This window comes from Myotis nattereri (genome assembly GCF_964212035.1).
Source record: "Myotis nattereri genome assembly, chromosome: 2".
NCBI lineage: Eukaryota > Metazoa > Chordata > Mammalia > Chiroptera > Vespertilionidae > Myotis > Myotis nattereri.
Genome location: NC_138076.1, coordinates 204429832 through 204449560, shown reverse-complemented (window position 1 = coordinate 204449560; position 19729 = coordinate 204429832). Strand labels below are relative to the sequence as shown.

The following is a 19729-nucleotide window of genomic DNA, read 5'->3' as shown; positions in this document are numbered from 1 at the left end:
TATTAGTATAGATGGTCTCTATATCCTGGTAGCTCCCTAAATTACGTCTCCATCTTGATTCCTTCCCTGGCCTCCAGACTTTTATAGGCCTCTCAAATTGAGCATGTCCTAAACAGAACTCTTTATGCTCCCAGCAAAGCTGTTTCTTCTATAGTTTTCTATTGCAGAGTGAACGGTAAGCCATTCCTCTGCCTGGTATAAAAACCTTGGAAATATCCTGACTCTTCTCTTTCACACCCACATCAAATCCATCTGCAAATTATTTCAACCCTACCTTCAAATATATTTACAATCCAACCACTTCTCACTCCCTTGTCTAGTATTACCAAATGCAAGCATTACTTCTCATCTGGACTATTGCAATAGCTTTCTAAGTGGTCCCTGCTTCTACCCTGGTCCTTCTACGATTTATTCTCTACATAGCAGCCAGAATGCTTCTTTGAAAGTCAGAACATGTCATTCCTCTTCTCAAAGTCCTCTAGTTCTCATGGCTTCTCACCTCACTCTTAGTATAAGACAGAGTTCTTACAACTCCTTTAGGCTTCACATTTTCCAGCTTCCTGCTACTTTCCTGACTTGTTTTCTATTACTTGCTTACACTGCTACAGCCACACAAACCTCCATGGAACTCCTTAAACACATCAAGCACTTTCCTGCTTCATGGTCTTTGCATTTGCTGCTCCCTCTGCCCAGAAACTATTTTTCTAGAAACCTACATGGCTTATTCCCTCACTTCCTCAGGTCTCTGTTCAAATGTCAGTTATATGAAGACATTTCTTGACTATCTACATAATTAGCCTTTAGCCTCTCTTTTTAACCACCCCAATTTAATTTTCCTCACAGCATTTATCACCACCTGACACTGTATATCTCTATCTCTTTATTGCCTGCCTTCTATAAATTAGGCATTATGCTAACAAATGGGGATAGATACAAAGTCAAATAATAATTTACTGTGCCAGACCCATTATGTGTATATTATTTTATTTAGTCCACTCAACTTATTTCCCTTCCTTCCCTCACTCTCTATATTAAATGCCTACCATGTATCAAAAGGTATTGGAGATACAACAGTAAATAAAAATGGAAATTAAGTCTCAGAAAATTGAGTACTCTACCCAAAAGGTTTACAGAATGCATATTTTAATATCTCTGGAAGGGTAGGGCACAATGCTCTTTGTGCACTATAGCCACAAAGTAATTGCACAATAAATTCTTATTTGATTCAGCCAACCATACTAAGTTTACCTCCTATTTGTAGAAGACTGAGAAATGTAACAAGTGACTTCTTGTAATATGTGCCTATAGTTCCAGAGTACAGAATCTATTAATAAAGATTATCACACAAAAATTTTGTTAGCTATATTTTAGGCTTCTTAAAACAAGTTTAAGTGAAATTTTGTTGTTTTTACTGTTTATATATGACTCTCAGACAAACTCCATCGGTATGGACTCTTTCTATTATCTCCCACATACTACCCTCCAATAATTTTTTTTTTTTTTGAAAAATCTTGTCCAGCTTCTCTTTCAAACCCACAGCAGCCTCATCTCTTCTATATGCCTCTCCAGACTAACCCAACCTGGATCAGTAATTTTCTACCATCTGTAACTATTCTTTTTCTACCCGCTCAAATACAGAATACTCAAGACCAATTTCCTTTGGGTATGCATGAGTAGGATTTAATCAGGCACTAACTGTAGGGCATAGTAATTAATTAGGCATGGTTCCATTTACAATATTATCAAAGTTAATCATCTGTTCCTTTAAGTTCTACCTTTCTCGAACATCATAGATTATAGTCCATCTTCCTTAGAAGGAAAAGTGGATTTTTGTATTGTGCCTTGTGTCTTTAGTTATCTTTTACTTTATCTATACTGTAGTGTTTCTTTGAGAACAAGGGGTGGGCCTCATAATCTTTTGAATATACATGTGTAACCCAAGGCTTTCATATAAAGGAGCTGTTTAACAAATAGATTTTTTTTGGCTGTCTTGGTTATAGATAGAAAATCTAAATAGCTTAGTTATAACTGGATTTCCTATGTGAAAAAGCTGAAATGTATAAAACTGAATTTTCATTTATTCTTCTTCATCAAGTCCTCCTAGTCATGGTAGAATGTCTTACCATAGTCAAAGTTGGAAATGACCTTAATTAATTAATTAAGTAGTTTATTTTGCTTAAGTGATTATTTATGCTCTCATGATACCTCTCTCTTACTCCAATAGACTGCAAATCCCTCAAAGATAGAGTCTCTACTTCCTCATCAGCAATAACTATTAATGTGCTCTATACATAGTCAAAGTGCTTACTAAATCTTGAGCATAAACATAGAGGGGGAAAATCAACCTGGTATATTTATTAGGAGATATCCTATATGGCAATAAATAAACAAGTAAGTGACTGGTGGTACCATGTACTGTAATGTGTAAAGAAAGAGAAGAAACAGGGTGGGAAATCAGGAGATTAGTTTGGGATATGTTAAACTTAAGATTTTTACTACACATCCAATGGGAGGAGATGAGTAGGCAGTTTGTTATTTAAGTCTGGAGCTTAGGGGATAGGTCAGGGCTGGAGATAGCAATTTGGGAGTCATAAGTATTTAGATGGTTTTCAAAATCATGACTGCTGAATGAGATCAAAGATGAGTAAAAAGAAAAGACAGAGTATAGAAAACTCTTCTGAGGAACTCTGCACAAAGAAGAGCAGATAAATGGGGAGGCAGCTTGCGAAGTGGGATTAAGGGAGGGTTTCTTTTGCTGTTATAATAGAAGATGTATTTGGATGCAGACAAAAATGATTGAGTACATTAAAAAAATATCAGTGTAAGAAGAAAGAGAGGAACTAAATGCAGGAGCAAAGTTCTTGAGAAGGTGAGAGGGAAAGGGATCCAGGATAAAAGCACAGAGGCTGGCCACAGAAGAAAGCAGGGACAATTCAACCATGCGATAGAGGGGAAGACAAAAGATATGGTGGTACAGATGAAGTGATGGAAAGATTTCTTTCTTTTTAAAAAATATTATTTTTATTGCTTTCAGAGAAGAATGGAGAGGGAGAGAGATATTGAAACAGCAATGATGAGGGAGAATCATTGATCAGCTGCCTCCTGCATGCCCTTTACTGGGGATCAAGCCCGCAACCAGGACATGTGCCCTCACTGGGAATCGAACTGTGATCTCCTGGTTCATAGGTTGACGCTCAACTTCTGAGCCACACCTGCTGGGCAAAAAGATGATTTCTTACTATGATCTCTAACTCCTAACATCCTACTTCAAACCTTCATCATCAGTTCTCTTTGGGCTAGTATCCTCACATCTACTCATACTCTTCTAGTCTATCCTACATACAGTAGCCAGAGTTATCTTTAAATATAAATGAGGTCACATCATTCCCTTACTCCAAATGGTCCAATGCTTTCCCATTTCACTTAAAAAGAATGAAAGGTCCTATACACTCTTGCGTTATTTAGTTCTTGTTTATCACTTTTACTTCGTCCATCACTCTCCCCCTTCCCCCTTGCACACTTATCTAGCTTGCTTTTCCTTAAGCATTCCAAAGCATCCTCTCTTCTTAGGGACTCTGAATTTGTTCTCTCTGGTACACTCTTCTTCCAGAATATTTTCTGAGATCCTTTTCCTACTTATCAAGTTTCTGCTCAAATTTCATTTCCTCAGGGAGGCCTTCCCTCATTCCCCTTTCCCCTGCTGTACCTAACTTCAGAACACTTATCACTACTTGCCATTATGTCATTCATATATATATTTACTTTTTGTCCCCCCACTATAAGGTAAACCCCACATGGCAAAGACTTTATTTGTATTTCAATGCTTAGAACAATGCTTAGAACACAGCATATAATAGATTTCAATGAATATTTGTTGAATAAATGAATAAATGACAAAAAATACACAGGATCACTTATTTCTGGATTAGGGAGATTTCAAAGATTAATAAAAACTTTTCTGAGTTTTTGACCTTGTGAAAAGAAAAAAAAAATTATGAGAGAATTCAACTCATTCATTCTATGTTTAAAAAACAAAACAAAGAAAATTAACTTTAAGTTGTTATGTGCATTAAGCAGTTACCTGATCTTTGAGATATTTTCTGATGTTTCGATGGGCTCGGGAGCATTCTGTTAATAAGCTGAGAACTGGAGTTAGGCCCTCTCTGTAGCTGCTTCCCTAGAAAAAAAAGCCATACATGCTACATTAGTGTAGCTACTAATAGTGTTACTTTCCTCCATATAACTGAGCATGTTATAATACTCCTTTTTGAGGGGGGAACATTTTATGCTACCCAAGCTTTAAAAACCATTTAAAAAATTATTTTCCTAACGATATTTCCATGATTTCATCAATTAGCTTCATGTTTACTAAGGATTACTTTTATCCTTCCTGAATTTTGCTACTTTTTGTAGGATCCTCGCTGGCTTAACCAATGAGCTTAGGTGAGGCAAAGGCTTTGATGACCCACCAAACTACCTTGCTGCCTTTCAATATAGTTACCTGACAAAGCAAGTGATAGACGAGAGAAAATAAGCAACTCACAACAAATGGAAAGGTGGTGATTTTTCTTTTAAGGATGTCTTTTAGACAGTATAGAATGCGTTTATTATTAAGTTTTTTAGGGAGGCGATAATTTTTATTTCTAGGATTTACAAAACACCTATATAGAAAAGTAATTTTTCCTTTGTTTTTAGGCACTAGTCATAATTTTGGTGTTGCAGCAACACAATTTTCAGCTTTAAAGAAATAAATTCACTCCGTTTCATCAATTTATCATATATTGGAACAAAGTGCTTTCCAGAGTACAAATAATTATGCAAGGCATCAGCTATTTTGAAAAGCTCAGATTTAAAAATCATGTCCTGCGATGTTTGTATATATGGCACATTTACATTCTTTATAAGCATTTTCCCAAGGCCTCCATTTTATCAGCCTTACCTTGTCTATTCTCTTCTCCATAAAATTGAGTAAAACATGAATGGCCTCCATATTCATACCATTGTATACCATGGTATTGTTTTTCAAAACTGTTTCTTTCTCAGCTGTTTTATCACTGGGCAGTTCATCTAGAGTTGTTGCCTCGTGGGTTGTTTCTTCATGTGTTAATGGACAAATGAGAACGTCCAAACAAGAGACCGGAACATTGCTTAAAAGGTTGACTGCATTGCTGAAAAGCAATTTAAAAATACAATGTTTTAATTTGATTGAATAGTCCTTTAAAATACAAACACAATAACAAGTTCAGAAATGACTTTTAGGAGTCAATTAAAATTTTTCTTTTTCAAAATAGCCTTTAATATTACTTGAGTTTATTAAGAGATAGAAAATAAAGAGAACTGTTTCAAATACACATAAGACAAACTAGAAAGAACAGATGTTAAATGGACACACAATCACATGATGTCATGTCACTTTCTGAAATGCTAAAATAGGAATTAGTGAGCTTTAACGCCAGTCTCCCATTTTATTATGACCAGTGCTGCCTTTGCATTTTTTCCTTGGGGTTTTAAATCCTTTTGTGGATACACTGGTGTTTTATTATTCCTTAGATTACAACATAAAGCATTTGAAAAGCACTGTATATAAGCAGCTTATCACGGAGGCAACAACATTAAAAATCAAATATTATAAGATTAAGTTTGTTCTTTCTAGATGTAAAAAATACAATTTTTAGATCATCCCATTTTTTTGTAAGACATTTGCAGAAAATGGGTAATGGTGATTTTTCTTGCACTCTCATCACTGGTCTTTTTTAAAAAAGGCCAACACAGCAATTTTCTATATTGCCTAGCCAGTGGTAGGCAAACTGCGGCTCGTGAGCCACATGCGGCTCTTTGGCCCCTTGAGTGTGGCTCTTCCACAAAATACCGACTTCTGCGCATGGGCCACGAAGTTTCAATTGAACTGTACATGTGCACCTGCACGTGGTATTTTGTGGAAGAGCCACACTCAAGGGGCCAAAGAGCCGCATGTGGCTTTTGAGCCGCAGTTTGCCGATCACTGGCCTAGGACAGTGGTCAGCAAACTCATTAGTCAACAGAGCCAAACATCAACAGTACAACTGAAATTTCTTTGGAGAGCCTAATTTTTTAAACTTACACTATATAGGTAGGTACATTGTTATTAACTTAATTAGGGTACTCCTAAGGCTTAGGAAGAACCACACTCAAGGGATCAAAAGCCGCATGTGGCTCTCAAGCCGCAGTTTGCCGACCACGACCACGGTAGGCCTTTCTGCTATATGTTAATGAATGCAAAAGCCTGGAATGCACACCAGCAGGGGGAACTCAAACCTTATATCTTTTGGTATTCCCTAAAAATCTGGCACTGTTGCTCAGTATACAAGAGATTAAAATGACACTAAAAATTTAAAAATTAGACATGTTCTCAATTAACATAGTTTCCTTCATGCACGATTTCATATTCTTTCATCTAAAAGGAGAAGCGGTGTTCTGTGCTAACTGGACCTTATAAACCTGTGTCTCAGAACTTCCTGATAAACAACAATGGAAAGACAGGCATTACATTTCCTAGTGACAGAGAAGCAGATCTAAAAATAGCCACATCCTGACTAAAAATAAACTCTTGCAAATGCAATTTAAAAGTCTAACCACTTGGAAACCAAATTCAGAGCTTAATCTATTTGATGCTGTCTTAATTTAGACCACAGTAGTTTCTTTTAATTTAGACTACAGTGACACTCTCAAGAATAAAACAAAATAAACAACATCAAAACAGAAATAAAATACAAGGATTTTTTTTCCTCTCCTTTACCCTGAAGTGTGGCTCTATTTCCCACAGAATGAGTATTCTCTTTCTTTTTATAATATGGAAAATTTCATAAGAAATCAAAGTTTAAAAATTAGACAATGCAGAACAATGAATGGTAATTAGTCAAGGTATTAAAAATTTTGAGTCAAGAACAAAAATAATTTAACAAGTCCTAAGAATGAATGATTCCTGGTAAAATACAAGTTATTTCATTGTCCCCACTAAAAATCGACTATAGCTGCTGCTGCTGCTGCTGCTGCTGCTACCATTACTATTAAACAAATCACCTAATTTTGGTTATTTGTAAATAACCACAAGTAGTTTAAATAAAACGCTTTCCTCACAAACTTTAAAAAAATTTTGCAAACATCTGGAGTTCCTTATCTATAGTTACAAATGTTTTGCTTCTGACTTAAACATTTGGGAACTGTTATTAAATATCATACATTCACTAGGATTAAAATAAACAAAAGAACTTTACTTTAGAATTACTTTCTAAAACTGTACCAACCATTCTGAAATGTTAGGTTTGTTTTTTTAAAAAACACATTAGGGCAATTGGCTCCAGAGTCCATCAATAGTATAATTCTCGGAATCTTCCATAGAAACCACAATGAACAGTTTAAGACACTGCATTTCCTTACAAAGGAATGTTTCCCTTTAAATTCATTTAAAATAAGAAGGTTCCAGGAATTTGGTAAGTTTAAGAAACCAAATGTAGAATTTGATTCAACAAATATTTGGAGGTTTTAGGCTTTTCAAGAAAAGTTCCCATTTTCTCATTTCTTATTAAACAACTGGGTTCCCAAACAACTACAAAATTAATTTTCTGGCTCACTGTGTTTGAGCTATTCTTTTTAAGTAAGGAAGGCCAGCTTTTTGAGCTCTGTCACTTCTCTGACAGTTTTATTTGTGGTAGAAGAGTGTATGAAATTCTCCAGCTACCAGGAAGTCAGTGACTATGCACAGATCCACACAATGGTGTTTGCATTCCTACTCCAGGGGGTAGAAATACTGTGTATATTACTCTCCCCTTTTCAGCTTCCTAGAGATCATTAATCACTGGGACATGACATCCTCCCACTCATGCTCCCAGCCCCCTCCTGATATGCAGATTTAAAAGCAAGGACTATTTAGAGATCCTTAATGCCCTGATTAAAGCCTTGTTAGTTTTATGGGAGGGAAGGCAATCTAAAATCCAGTCCTGTATAAGTCACTGGACTAAACATAAATTTAATACCAAATGACATTAAGGAGTATGATAACAGTGCATGTAGACCTACAGCTGTTAAATCTTCCTGGTCAAATGAGAGTTCTTTATGTTTGGGGCTCACATATCTTTATCATGGCTGGAAAATCTACTCAAGTGAACCTTGAGATCTCCCAAAGATTTTCAGACATAAATATCTAAGTTTACTTTAACTCAATTCAGTATTTATTAATTACATGTGCTAGGCAATGCTTCAGGCAGGCATTATGAAGAAAACAGAGACAAATCCCTGCCCTTATGGAGTTTATTTTCCAGCATGGAGAGAACAGTTAAGTAAACAAAACAGGTAAGTTCACTGAACAGAAGGTAATTAAGTGGTCTGGAAGGAAAACCCAGGAGGGTAAGATAGCCCAGGATAAAGGGTTATAATGGTTAAGGCAGATGTCACAGAGATGGTGTCATTTAAGCAAAAATTTAAAGGAAGTTAGGGAGTCAGCCATGAGCCCTCTGGGAAAGAGCTTTCCAGGAAGAAGAAAGAGCAAGAGCAAAGGCCCCAGGACAGGAGCAGTGAGACATCTGAATTGCAAAGAAGTTGGTGTGGTTGAACCACCAGGCTCAGAAGAGGAGTAGGACAGAAGATCATACAGATAACAGGGGTTCAGATTGGTCTTGCAGGCTTTTATAACTTTAGTTTTTATTCTGAGTGTAGTGGGGAGCCACTGCAGGGTTTGCACCGTGATACACCCTAACTCTGGCTCCTGCTTTGTGAACAGGAGGTAGCTCTGGCTCCTGCGTTGAGAACAGGAGGTAGGACATCAAAGCTGAGGAGGACCAGTTAGGGTGTTACATAATAATTCAGGTGAGTGCACAGAGGGATAACAGTGAAGTGGTCAGATTGGGATACATTTTGAAGGATTTCCTGATAGGCTAATGCAGAGTGTAAGAATCCCAGGTTCTAGCTTTAGCAAGTGGAAAGCTGGACTTACCATAAACTGAAATGGGAAACACCATAGGAGAAGCACATTTTTAGGGGAAGGTTAAGAGTTTAATTTTGAATATATTAAATTTGGGATGTCTACTAGACTTCCTAGTGGAGATATTAGTAGGAAGTTAGCTATAAGAGTCAAATTCAGGGAGAGAGATTTGGATTAGAGATATAAACTGAGGAGTCATTAGCATGTAGATCAAGCATGTCAAACTCACGGCCCAGAGCGAGTATTTTTGCAGCCCAGCCAATATAATGGTATGTAAGAAACATTTTAATGAAAATTTCATGACTTAATTTTTACAATATCCTGTTATACATAATTTTTAATAACGAACTACAACGTTCATTAATGACTGATTACTATAATCGTGTTGCATTCATTTCCCTTATGCACCTTACGTGCAGGCGCACCATTTCTCTCCACTAATACTAGCAGCAAATATTTTAGCAGTCGATTGCCACATCATTAGTCTTGGACTGACTTGTTTGGTGTGCTCAACAGGTAATATTTAGCTTTCAGAGAACAAGAAAAATAGGTTTATTTGCGTTACGCTTATTAATTTGTGCAGTTATGCAGTGTCTGGTAAGTTAATGTTCAAGAAAAAATATTAATTTTTATTAAAATGTTCTATTATTTTATGTTACTGATAACTCATTTATTTCAGCCCTTTGTACTCAGCATGTCTCTATCGAAATAAACCTACGTTTCTATGAAAATTGAAGCTTTTGTTTTTTTGTGGCCCACATAAACTTAAACCTTGTTTATATGGCCCATGTTAGCCTTTGAGTTTGACATGCTTGGTGTAGATGGTATTTACAGATAGAAGATTGGATTGGATCAGTAAGGGAGTGAGTGTAGATTGAAAGAAAAACACACACAAATAAAAACAACAAAACCTTATGAGGACTGAGCCTGGGGCACTCTATCATCCAGAGGCTGAGTAGTAGAGGGAGAAATTACAACTAGTGAGGTAGGAGGAAAACCAAGACAGTATGGCATCCTGGAAAAAAGTATTTAAGACTGGAGTCACTCGTGACAAATGATGTGGACAGATTAAGAAGATAACTGAGAAATGTCTACTGGATTTAGCAATACAAAAGTCACCAGTGACCTCAGTAATAGCCATTCTGGTGCAATAGCGGAACTAAAGCCTGAGCAGATTGGATTCAAGAGATGATAACAGATGATTCAGCTGGTACCTGGAGGAAATTTTTGCAGGGCAAGAGAACACTGGAGCAGGCGCAGACAGAGAAGCCTTGGAAGAAAACTTGGATAATTATGGCTAGAAAGACACCTGAATACTGCTCTCAGCATAGTGTACCTTTAAACCCACAGTGACCTGGTCATTGTTCTCTATTTCTCTATTTGTCTATGATTTCTCCTGCCTGGAAAATTCTCATTCCTTAAGACTAGCTCAAACCTCACTTCATCCTCAACAAATATTTCCTATGCCTTTTACTAGGTACTAAATATAGAAAAATAAATTTAAAAAAATACTCATTTTCCTAAAAGAAGGCAGCATAACAATTTGTAGAGCAATAGGCTGAATTCTAGGTTGCTCTTAATAAAAGTGTGCCTTACACGACCTCTTCTAGGCCTTGGTGTCCGTATCTCTAACGTAAAGGGAAATAAATTTATTCCACTAGGTTGATATGAGGATTAAGTGAAGAAAGGCATATAAAGCACTCTGTTTAGCACATAGTAAATGGCACCTATTAAGGAGCTTTAGAACAGTAGAGAGATTGCACTATAGGAGGGAACAGCAACATCTAAAAGAAAGAGAATATATGGCATTAGTGGGAAATGGAACACAGGTCTCTATGTCTAAGGCAAAGGACAAGGCCTTAAATGAGGGGCCTTAGTAGAAAGCAAGAGCAGAAAAGTGTATGTGTGAAGTGGGGTTGGGAGATTATAAAGGGGACTGCTATGATGAGATATGGGTTACTGATTACCTTATACCAGAATTGTGCTGGCAAAGGAGTCGATGCAACTGCAGATCATTAATAAGTGCATAGTGACAAAAGAAATTTGCTCTTTTTGTTTGTTTGTTTAATTGTAAAGTATGCCATGAGAGTATTCTAAGCAGAGATTTACTTTTTGAAAAACAACTCTGTGCAGTGAAGAGGATGAACCACGCTGACTGGTTAGGTAAACTTTCCCACAGGACTGAGCAGCCTGAATTTAGAAGTGGAGAAAGAAGGTGGTCTGACAGGTCTGGGCTTGAAGCATGGTAGACTGAGATGATGAACCAATGCTTTAGAACAGAGAGGGAAGAGAGTAAACCTATACAGGGGATACAGGAGAAAACGGAATCACCAGGGGACCAGAGGCCTGGATGAGGATGGAGAACAGGTACAGTATGAATGAGGAAGAGTTCCCTTATCACACTAGACTAGACCATAGTGAATTTCTCCTTTGAATTCTATTAGCAATTACTATTTGGATAATTAATTTACTGAGAGGTTACTCAAAACTATCTTCTGATATCTCTTCTATTCTTGTCTTGGACTGTTATTTAACTTTTCATAATACTTATGCCTTGTCTCCCCATTTAGACTCTATGTTCCTCCAGATACGCACTGTGGAGTCAAGTCCTTCATGGATCAGCTATGTGGTTCAGAAAATATCTGTTCACCTAGATAACTGTTATTAACAGTGAAAATCAGGTGAAATAACTAAGAATTTTAATGCTGTCAACAACAAAAATAAACCCTCTTTCCCCGATCTTTCCAAAGTAAACTCTCCTTTTTCTGTTCAAGTGTGACACAATAATCATAAAAAAAAAAAAATTGCCTTTTTTTTTTGAGAGAGAGAGAGAGAGAGAAATTGATTGCTCCTCATACTCACTCCAACCGGGGATCAAACCTGCAACCTAGGTATGTGCCCTGACTGGGAATCGAACCCACTATCTTCTGGTGTACAGGACAGGGCTCAACCAACTGAGCCGGCCAGAGCATGCACTTATTTACTTATGAGTCTGTTTTATCTCCTAGTTGGGGAGCCCTAGAGAACACAGACTGTACTATATTCATCTTTGATGCCCTAGAGCTCAATACAGTGCCTAACACATAGTAAGTACTCAGTTAATAAATATAAGCCAAAATGAAATCATCCAATTTTCAAACATGTATAAAGTCTGTCATGTATAAATTATGCTTAGCTAACGATAAGCTGGCAGGCCCCACCCCCAATTGGGGTGGGGGGCTGATAGGGGGCCAGCAGCCTGGGGGAGGGGCCATGCCCCTGATCAGAGTGGGGGGGGGGCAATCGGGGGCAGAGCTGCCTGGGGGAGGGGCCACAGGCTGATTGGTGTGTGAGAGGCCGATAAGGGGCGGGGCTGGCTGAGGGGAGGGGCCGTGGGAGGTTGGCCGGCTGGCCCCACCCCTGTAGGCATATAAGATCTTTGGTTAATCTGTTCTTGCCCTCCTTCCTCTCCCTTTCCCTCTGAGATTCATCAGTCTGTTCCATGTTTCCATGCCTGTGCATTGAGCGACTGCCCACTGGTGGTTAGTGCGCGTCATAGCTATTGGTCAAACGGTTGCTTAGGCTTTCATACATATAGATAAAGCTGGGGGAAAAAAGACATTATGCTTAGCATTGTAATGAGGTGTCACTAGGTATTAAATTGTCCCCTTCAATCCTATATAATAAAAGCCTAATATGTTAAGTGTCCGACAGTTCTTTCAACCGTTCAACCAGTCACTATAATGCACACTGACCACCAGGGGGCAGACACTCTGACTGGTAGGTTAGCTTGCTGCTGGGGTCCAGCCGATCAGGACTGAGCAAGACGAGCCGGACACGCCCTGAAGCCCTCCGTAGTCCCTCCCCGGCCTAGCCTGTGCCCTCTCACAATCCGGGACCCCTCAGGGATGTTGGAGAGCCAGCCTTGGCCCGAGCCCCACAGGCCAGGCCGAGAGAACCCGCCCAGTGCACGAATCCATGCACCGGGCCTCTAGTATATGAAATAAAATGGATTGGTCTAAAAGAAACAACAGAAAAAGCATTGTAGATGCCAATGTGTTGAGTGAAAGAAATTAGACTGAGAGGCTAAATGATATTAAATCAGATCTTGCCCTTTTCCCTTCTTTTTTTCTCCTCTCCAGTGGATAGGCCATCTTATCTTACCCCTTCTCTCTAAAATAAAACCACAACCACAACCACATCCACATGCAACTTTTTTTGGCTAAGTGTTAATGCACAAGCTTATTGATTATGGACAAGAGGGCTAAAAATACTTTCAGGCAGAGATAACAGAACTAGGCTGTCCTTTAATGTAGCAAAGAAGGTGGCTCATACCAACAATTTGCTTGTTACTGTAAGTAAGAAATGAAATATAATACAGATTTTAATAACTAAGATGCTGATTAGTGGAAATAAAGGTCAAGTCAGCTGTTACTGTAAGCTAACTCATTTTATCTCTATGTTCATGCCCCCTTGATTTCTCTGGGGAGGGCGAAGGGGGGAAAGCACTGTCTTACAGAGATAACATATCAGAAAAAGTTGCTGCGAAGCCATCTTCTAACTCACTCATCTCCTACAGCACCTTAATAGACTCCTGACGTGCATGTTTCATAAAACATACATGGCTTGAGAAAAACTTAGATTAACAGAAAACATTTCTCTACACAATTACAGGATAAACACAGAAATAAGTTCAAAAACAAAATATCAAAATCAAGAAACAATTTTTAAAAAGAGATCTGGAACTAAATATTGGCTTTAAAAGCCAATGTGCTTATTATAATAGTACTAGAAGTAGCACTATCATGGTGATGGGTGCAACTACTCCCCAGTTACTAAGATCTTACTCAGTGCCAGGGACAGAGTTCTTTATTTATTTCTCATTTAATCATTATTGTAACCCTTTGAGTTTGATAATAATATATAACCATACACTATGCCATTCAGGTTTACCTATTTCATTACATTTTACCTTAAAACAAATGAGTGTCAAAAAAACAACACACCCTTAGAAAATAACTTTAAAAATGGAGTGAGATGTTACTTTGAAACAGTATTTTTTCCCCTTAAACTTATGTCTTATACACACACACAAAATGTTTTCAGGATCACTTCAAATGAGCAGAATTTAGTAGACATTACAACTCTAGTAAGCCTCCTAGAATAGCCCTTTGAAGTTGATGCAGTTTTCCTGTATTAAGTGAATTAGCCTAGATTCATTACTGCTAGAATAATCACTTTAAATTCCGATTAAGGGATATGCAGGGCCACTCCAGACAAACTGCCAAGTCAGCAGCAACCTCAATCTTCCAGGAAAGCCTCTGAGGATTCTATACTGGTAAATTCTATACTGGCTCTAGGGTAGGGGTGGGGAACAACAGGCTCTTAGGCAGTGTAAGGCCCTCAAAATCATCTGGTCTGGCCCTGCCAAGGCATTAGGGGTCAGTTAAATGTTTGACCAAATATAGCAGGCTAATTTTTAGGTTGATAATGTTGTATGGCCCTTGAATGATGTTATAAATATCCAAATGGCCCTTGGCAGAAAAAAAAAGTTCCCCCTCCCCTGCTCTAGGGAAAGCCCTTTTTATTTACAGTGTAGTTTATAGATAGTTTATCAAAGCAACTTTTAAGATAAAAGCAAATTTGAAGAAAAATATATTTTAAATTAATTTAAGAAAAATAATATTTAAAGCAACTCTCAGGAAGGAAAATAAAGAAATCCGATTACACTTTTAAAAATCTGATTTTAAAAAACTCTACTGTTTTGCTCTATTTTGATGGATACCAGGTACTATGTTCAAATATTAAATTCATTCTTCAGAGAAATCCTTAGCAATGTTTTTGTGATTAGTGTAACAATGACTTTTAATATACTTCGTATTTAATGTTCTCACATCTTTCTATGAATGTTCTTTAACTCATATCTGATTTAAAAAAAAAAATCAATTTACTCCTGGGCTTATAAACCCCATTTTCTTTTAGTTTTAGTATCTACATTTCTAATGCCTCTTGATTATAAAAAAAATTACGTTAAGAAAAATGCTCAATAAAATCTTTTTAGAGAATATGATTTATTGCAGTTACCTGATTATTTTTTAAAGGCACAGTCTCAAGAAAATTGAAGGAACTTTTGATCTGTAGCTGGATAAAAAATTACACTTTTCAATGGTAACAAAGACACTATCTTTTGCATACTTGCAGGATACAGTACATAAAGATAACCTACCAAAAAACTCATTACAATATCAAATGGTAAATTGCCAATTGTAACAAAAAAAAGTGGATTTGCTTGAAAAAATAACAATTAAGCCATACTTTGGAAAACAGAATATTATAAGCGTTCAAAGGCAATTTCTACTATTAAGAACCCAACTTTCAAATTTATTTGTCAAGCAGAGGTAATGCCAAAGTTCCTTTTTTGCAGATTTAAATTTATTTAAATTGTTTAAAAGGCCAATTGCATTCTTATTAAGCACCATGAGCAGTTTCATGTTAAAGTCAGAAGTCTTGTTACTGCAAATCTGATCTTGAACAGAAAGAGTACTAGAAAAATGCATTAATATTATTCAGTTGTTCTCAGAGAATGATAAATTTCAATAGTAGTCCATTAATACTCTAACAGGCAAGTCATAAAACTTTATATTAACTATTTTTTATATATTACTAGAGGCCTGTTGCACGAAGAGATTCGTGCAATAGGCCTTACCTTCCCCTGGCTGCCGGCACCGGTTTTCCTCTGGCACCCGGGACCCAGGCCTTCGCTCTGGCCGGAGCTGCCTTCAAGCCTTTGCTGCTCCAGCCAGAGCCTCCTTCAAGCCTTCGCTGCACCGCCCGGCTGCCCTGGGTTGGGTTGCACATGGACGCTCACCGCCCCAGGTCGCAGATAGCAGGCCCGGATGGCGGCAGGGCAGGCGGAATGGTGCTGTCCTGCCCCACTGCCCCAGGTGGCAGATAGCAGGCCTGGATGGCGGCAGGGCAGGAGGGATGGCGCTGTCCAGCCCTGCCTGCAGTATGCAAATTAGCCGCCATCTTTGTTGGCGGTTAATTTGCATATTGCGCTGATTAGCCTATGGGAAGCATAGCGAAGGTACACTCAATTACCATGTTTGTCTATTATTAGATAGGATTACTTGAGACAGATTCAATTCTCTCTCAATATATAAATACACACACACACACACACACACACACACACACATATATATATTTATATATTGATTTCAGAGAGGAAGGAAAAGGGAGAGATAGAAACATCAATGATTAGAGTCACTGATCGGTTGCCTCCTGTATGCCCCACACTAGGGATCGAGCCCGCAATCTGGGCATGCATGTGCCCTGACTGGGAATCGAACTGTGACCTCCTGGTTCATAGGTAGACGCTCAACCGCTGAGCCACGCCGGCCAGGCAAGATCCAATTCTTACAGTTTATAAAATATAATTTATATTGCTTAAGATATATTTTTTGGTAAATACAATGAAATTAGTGAGCATATTAAAGTGTAGTAATTAAAAGCAGGGTTCAAATCCAAGCTCTTTCACTTATCTATAATAATAAAAGCGTAATATGCTAATTAGACTGGACATCCTTCAGGACAAAGCTGGGCTGCGAGGGAAGCCCGGGTCCTGGGTGCCAGAGGGAAGCTGGTGCTGGCAGCCGGGGAAAGGAAGGCCTACTCTTGCATGAATTTTGTGCATCAGGCCTCTAGTTAAGGATATATATGATCTTGGAGAAATTGCTTATCTTTATAGGCCTGTTTTATCATCTATTGAGAAGAAAAAATAGTAGTACCTACCTCATAAGGCTGGTATGATGATTAAAAGGAGTTAACCTTTATAAAGAACTTAACATAATGCCACACACATAACTGTGTGCTATTATTATAGTTGTTCTGGCTTTTCTTGTTGTATGCAACAAATGCCAAATTCTCTTCTATTGTTGGAGCTCAGTTTATAAGTCAAAGGGGACAATGAAAATTGCTCCTTAGAGCCTAGTAATGATTTCTAACCTACCAGTTACCTGATTTATTATGATATTTTTACTTTCTTGTGCTTATAACAACTAAGATGCATAAAAACAATAAGAACTGGAGATTACCTACCTGTGCAGCTCTTCTGTTTTGTCTTCAGTTGGACCTACAATTAGTAAACAATGGCGAAGGACAGCTGCCATGACACGGAACTGATGAGAATCACTCTATGGCACATAAAAAAGAGGGGAAGAAAAATTAGTGATTGAATGCCTTAATGAAGGAGTCTGGTACATCACTTCATCCCTGGGAGTGTATTATGGCCTATCTGTCCTTCAAAATAGTCATTCTTATCCCATACACGAAGAGGGCATAGTCATTTTCACATCAACAGCTACAGCCACCTCCAGAAATGGCTGAAACCAGTAGTTGTTGATCTAGCCGCTCCCTTGCAGGGGTGGGGAACCTTTTTTCTGCTAACAGCTATTTGGATATTTACAACGCCATTCAAGTGCCATACAAAATTATCAAATTAAAAATTAGCCTGCTATATTTGGTCAAATATTTAATTAACTGACCCCTATGCCTTGGCAGGGCCAGACCAAATGATTCTGAGGGCATTATACTGCCTAACGGCCAGATGTTCCCCACTCCTGCCTTAGAACATGTCAAGCAAAGAGAGGCAGGATCAGCATCCATGCATTACCCACTCACTGTTTCACCTTAGGACCAATTCAACTAGGGATCTTTTGCATTTCTAGAAAAGTCTAGATTCTTTTGTTTGAGAGTATATTGTTCCAGTTACAAGTCATTGAAAAAGTTCATACAGATGTAATGCTATCAGATATTTTAGGAACGGGTTGTACATCCTTAATAAAAATATCTCTTAACTTTCAAAAGTAATGGATTAAAATCTATAATCTACCAACTTTATTTTAATGAATCTTCTTAATCTCCTAGTTCCTCCAAATCTTGCTGCTAAGTTTCCCCAGAGTCACCAGCAAGTGATGAAAAACAGGTGACCTAAGTTTAATCTATTTTTCCAATGTTTATTCATTGGTAGTGGTGTTAAAGACAGTAGGAAATAAGCTAAGCTCAGAATAATCACTTGGTTTACTACCTTATTTTTAGTGAGATCTTGGGTCACTACAATTTCTTTAATTATCTCCATCAAGATCATATCTATCTTCTTCTAGAATTTTAGTAATTAAGACATAAAATTAGTGAGAATTATGGTAGCGATTCCAGATATACTATACTTCAGAAAGTCTACTTCAAAACTACTGAAATAAAAAAATTCAGTATATGTATGTGTGCATATATATATACTAGGGGCCCGGTGCACGAAATTCGTGCACTGGGTGGGGGGGGGGGGAGAGTGTCCCTCAGCCCAGCCTGCCCCCTCTCACATACTGGGAGCCCTCAGGCGTTGACCCCCATCACCCTCCGATCGCCTGATCGGCCCCTTGCCCAGGCCTGACGCCTCTGCCAGAGGTGTCAGGCTTGGACAGGGGACCCCCATCTCCCCCCGATCACTGGCTCTGGCCCCTGCCCAGGCCTGAGGCCTCTGGCCCAGGAATCATGCCTGGGCAGGGGACCCCCATCTCCCTCTGATCGCTTGCTCCACCCCCCGCCCAAGCCTGACGCCTCTGACCCAGGCTTCAGGCCTGGGCAAGGGGACCATCATATCCCCCCAATCCCCGGCTCCGCCCCCCACCCAGGCCTGATGCCTCAGCCAGAGGAGTTGACCCTCATCACCCTCCGATCACCAATCACCGGATCGGCCCCTTGACCAGGCCTGAGGCCTCCGGCAGAGGTGTCAGGCCTGGGCAGGGGACCCCCAGCTCCCCGCGGTTGCAGGCTCCGCCCCTGCCCAGGCCTAACGCCTCTGGCCTAGGCGTCCGGCCCGGGCCGGGGGACCTGCAGTGGCAGCGGGGGGCGCCGCGATCGTGGGCTTTGCTTTGGGCCCAGGCAAGGGACCCCTAGCTCCTGGGACTGCCAGCTTCGACCGTGCCCAGCTCCCATCGCTGGCTCCACCCCTACTTCCTGCTATCACTGGCCAGGGCGGCAAAGGTGCCTGATTCTCCGATCATGGCTGGGGGGCCCAGGGCCGCCTTTGCCCTGCCCCCCAGCTCTTAGCTCCCCCCTGGGTTTCTGATCACTGTCAGTGGCAGGGGGCTTCTTCCTGCTTTCCCTTTCGCCTCCCTGCATTGTGCCTACATATGCAAATTAGCTGCCATCTTGTTGGCAGTTAACTGCCAATCTTAGTTGGCAGTTAATTTGCATATAGCCCTGATTAGTCAATGAAAAAGGTATCGCCGTACGCCAATTACCATTTTTCTCTTTTATTAGTGTAGATATATATGAATGATTAAAAATCTATATGAAGTGGAATATGCTCACTTATTATACACATATACCCTATATTCAGATATATAACTCAGCCCTTTAGGAAGAATCTCTCTTATGAAATCTAAAAAGCAGTAGGGCACACTTTCATTACTCATAAAGCAGATAACAATATTTTAAACATAACACCATTGTGGGTAGATGCAGTGGCATAATAGAAAAAGCACTGCACTTGTTGCCATGTGTTTAGGTTGTGACCTTATGACAAATCATATAGCTTCTTTGAGCCAAAGCTTCCCCACATGCATCTCCGAAAACATGAGGTTGTTACGGTTATGAAAGAATTAAAGAAGATGAAATACATGAAAGTGCTCAGTACTTTCCTTTTTTTATTTTTACGCTTTTATTGATTTTAGAGAGAGAGGAAGGGAGAGGGAGAGAAACATCAATGAAAGAGAAACAGTGATCAGCTACCTC

At 39.1% G+C, this 19729-nt stretch overlaps 1 protein-coding gene across 3 annotated transcripts in view; it reads right to left on the bottom strand.

Moving 5' to 3' along the window:
• The window catches only part of RIC8B (RIC8 guanine nucleotide exchange factor B), a 111466-nt gene that overhangs the window by 42419 nt on the left and 49318 nt on the right, over nucleotides 1-19729 (bottom strand). For all 3 annotated transcript variants that reach the window (XM_081082848.1, XM_081082850.1, XM_081082849.1), the window contains exons 4-6: nucleotides 17036-17130; nucleotides 4940-5168; nucleotides 4082-4177 (exon numbers count right to left, since the gene is read on the bottom strand). In XM_081082848.1, the coding sequence (XP_080938974.1) occupies nucleotides 4082-4177; nucleotides 4940-5168; nucleotides 17036-17130 (420 nt within the window). The remainder of the gene's footprint in view (nucleotides 1-4081; nucleotides 4178-4939; nucleotides 5169-17035; nucleotides 17131-19729) is intronic.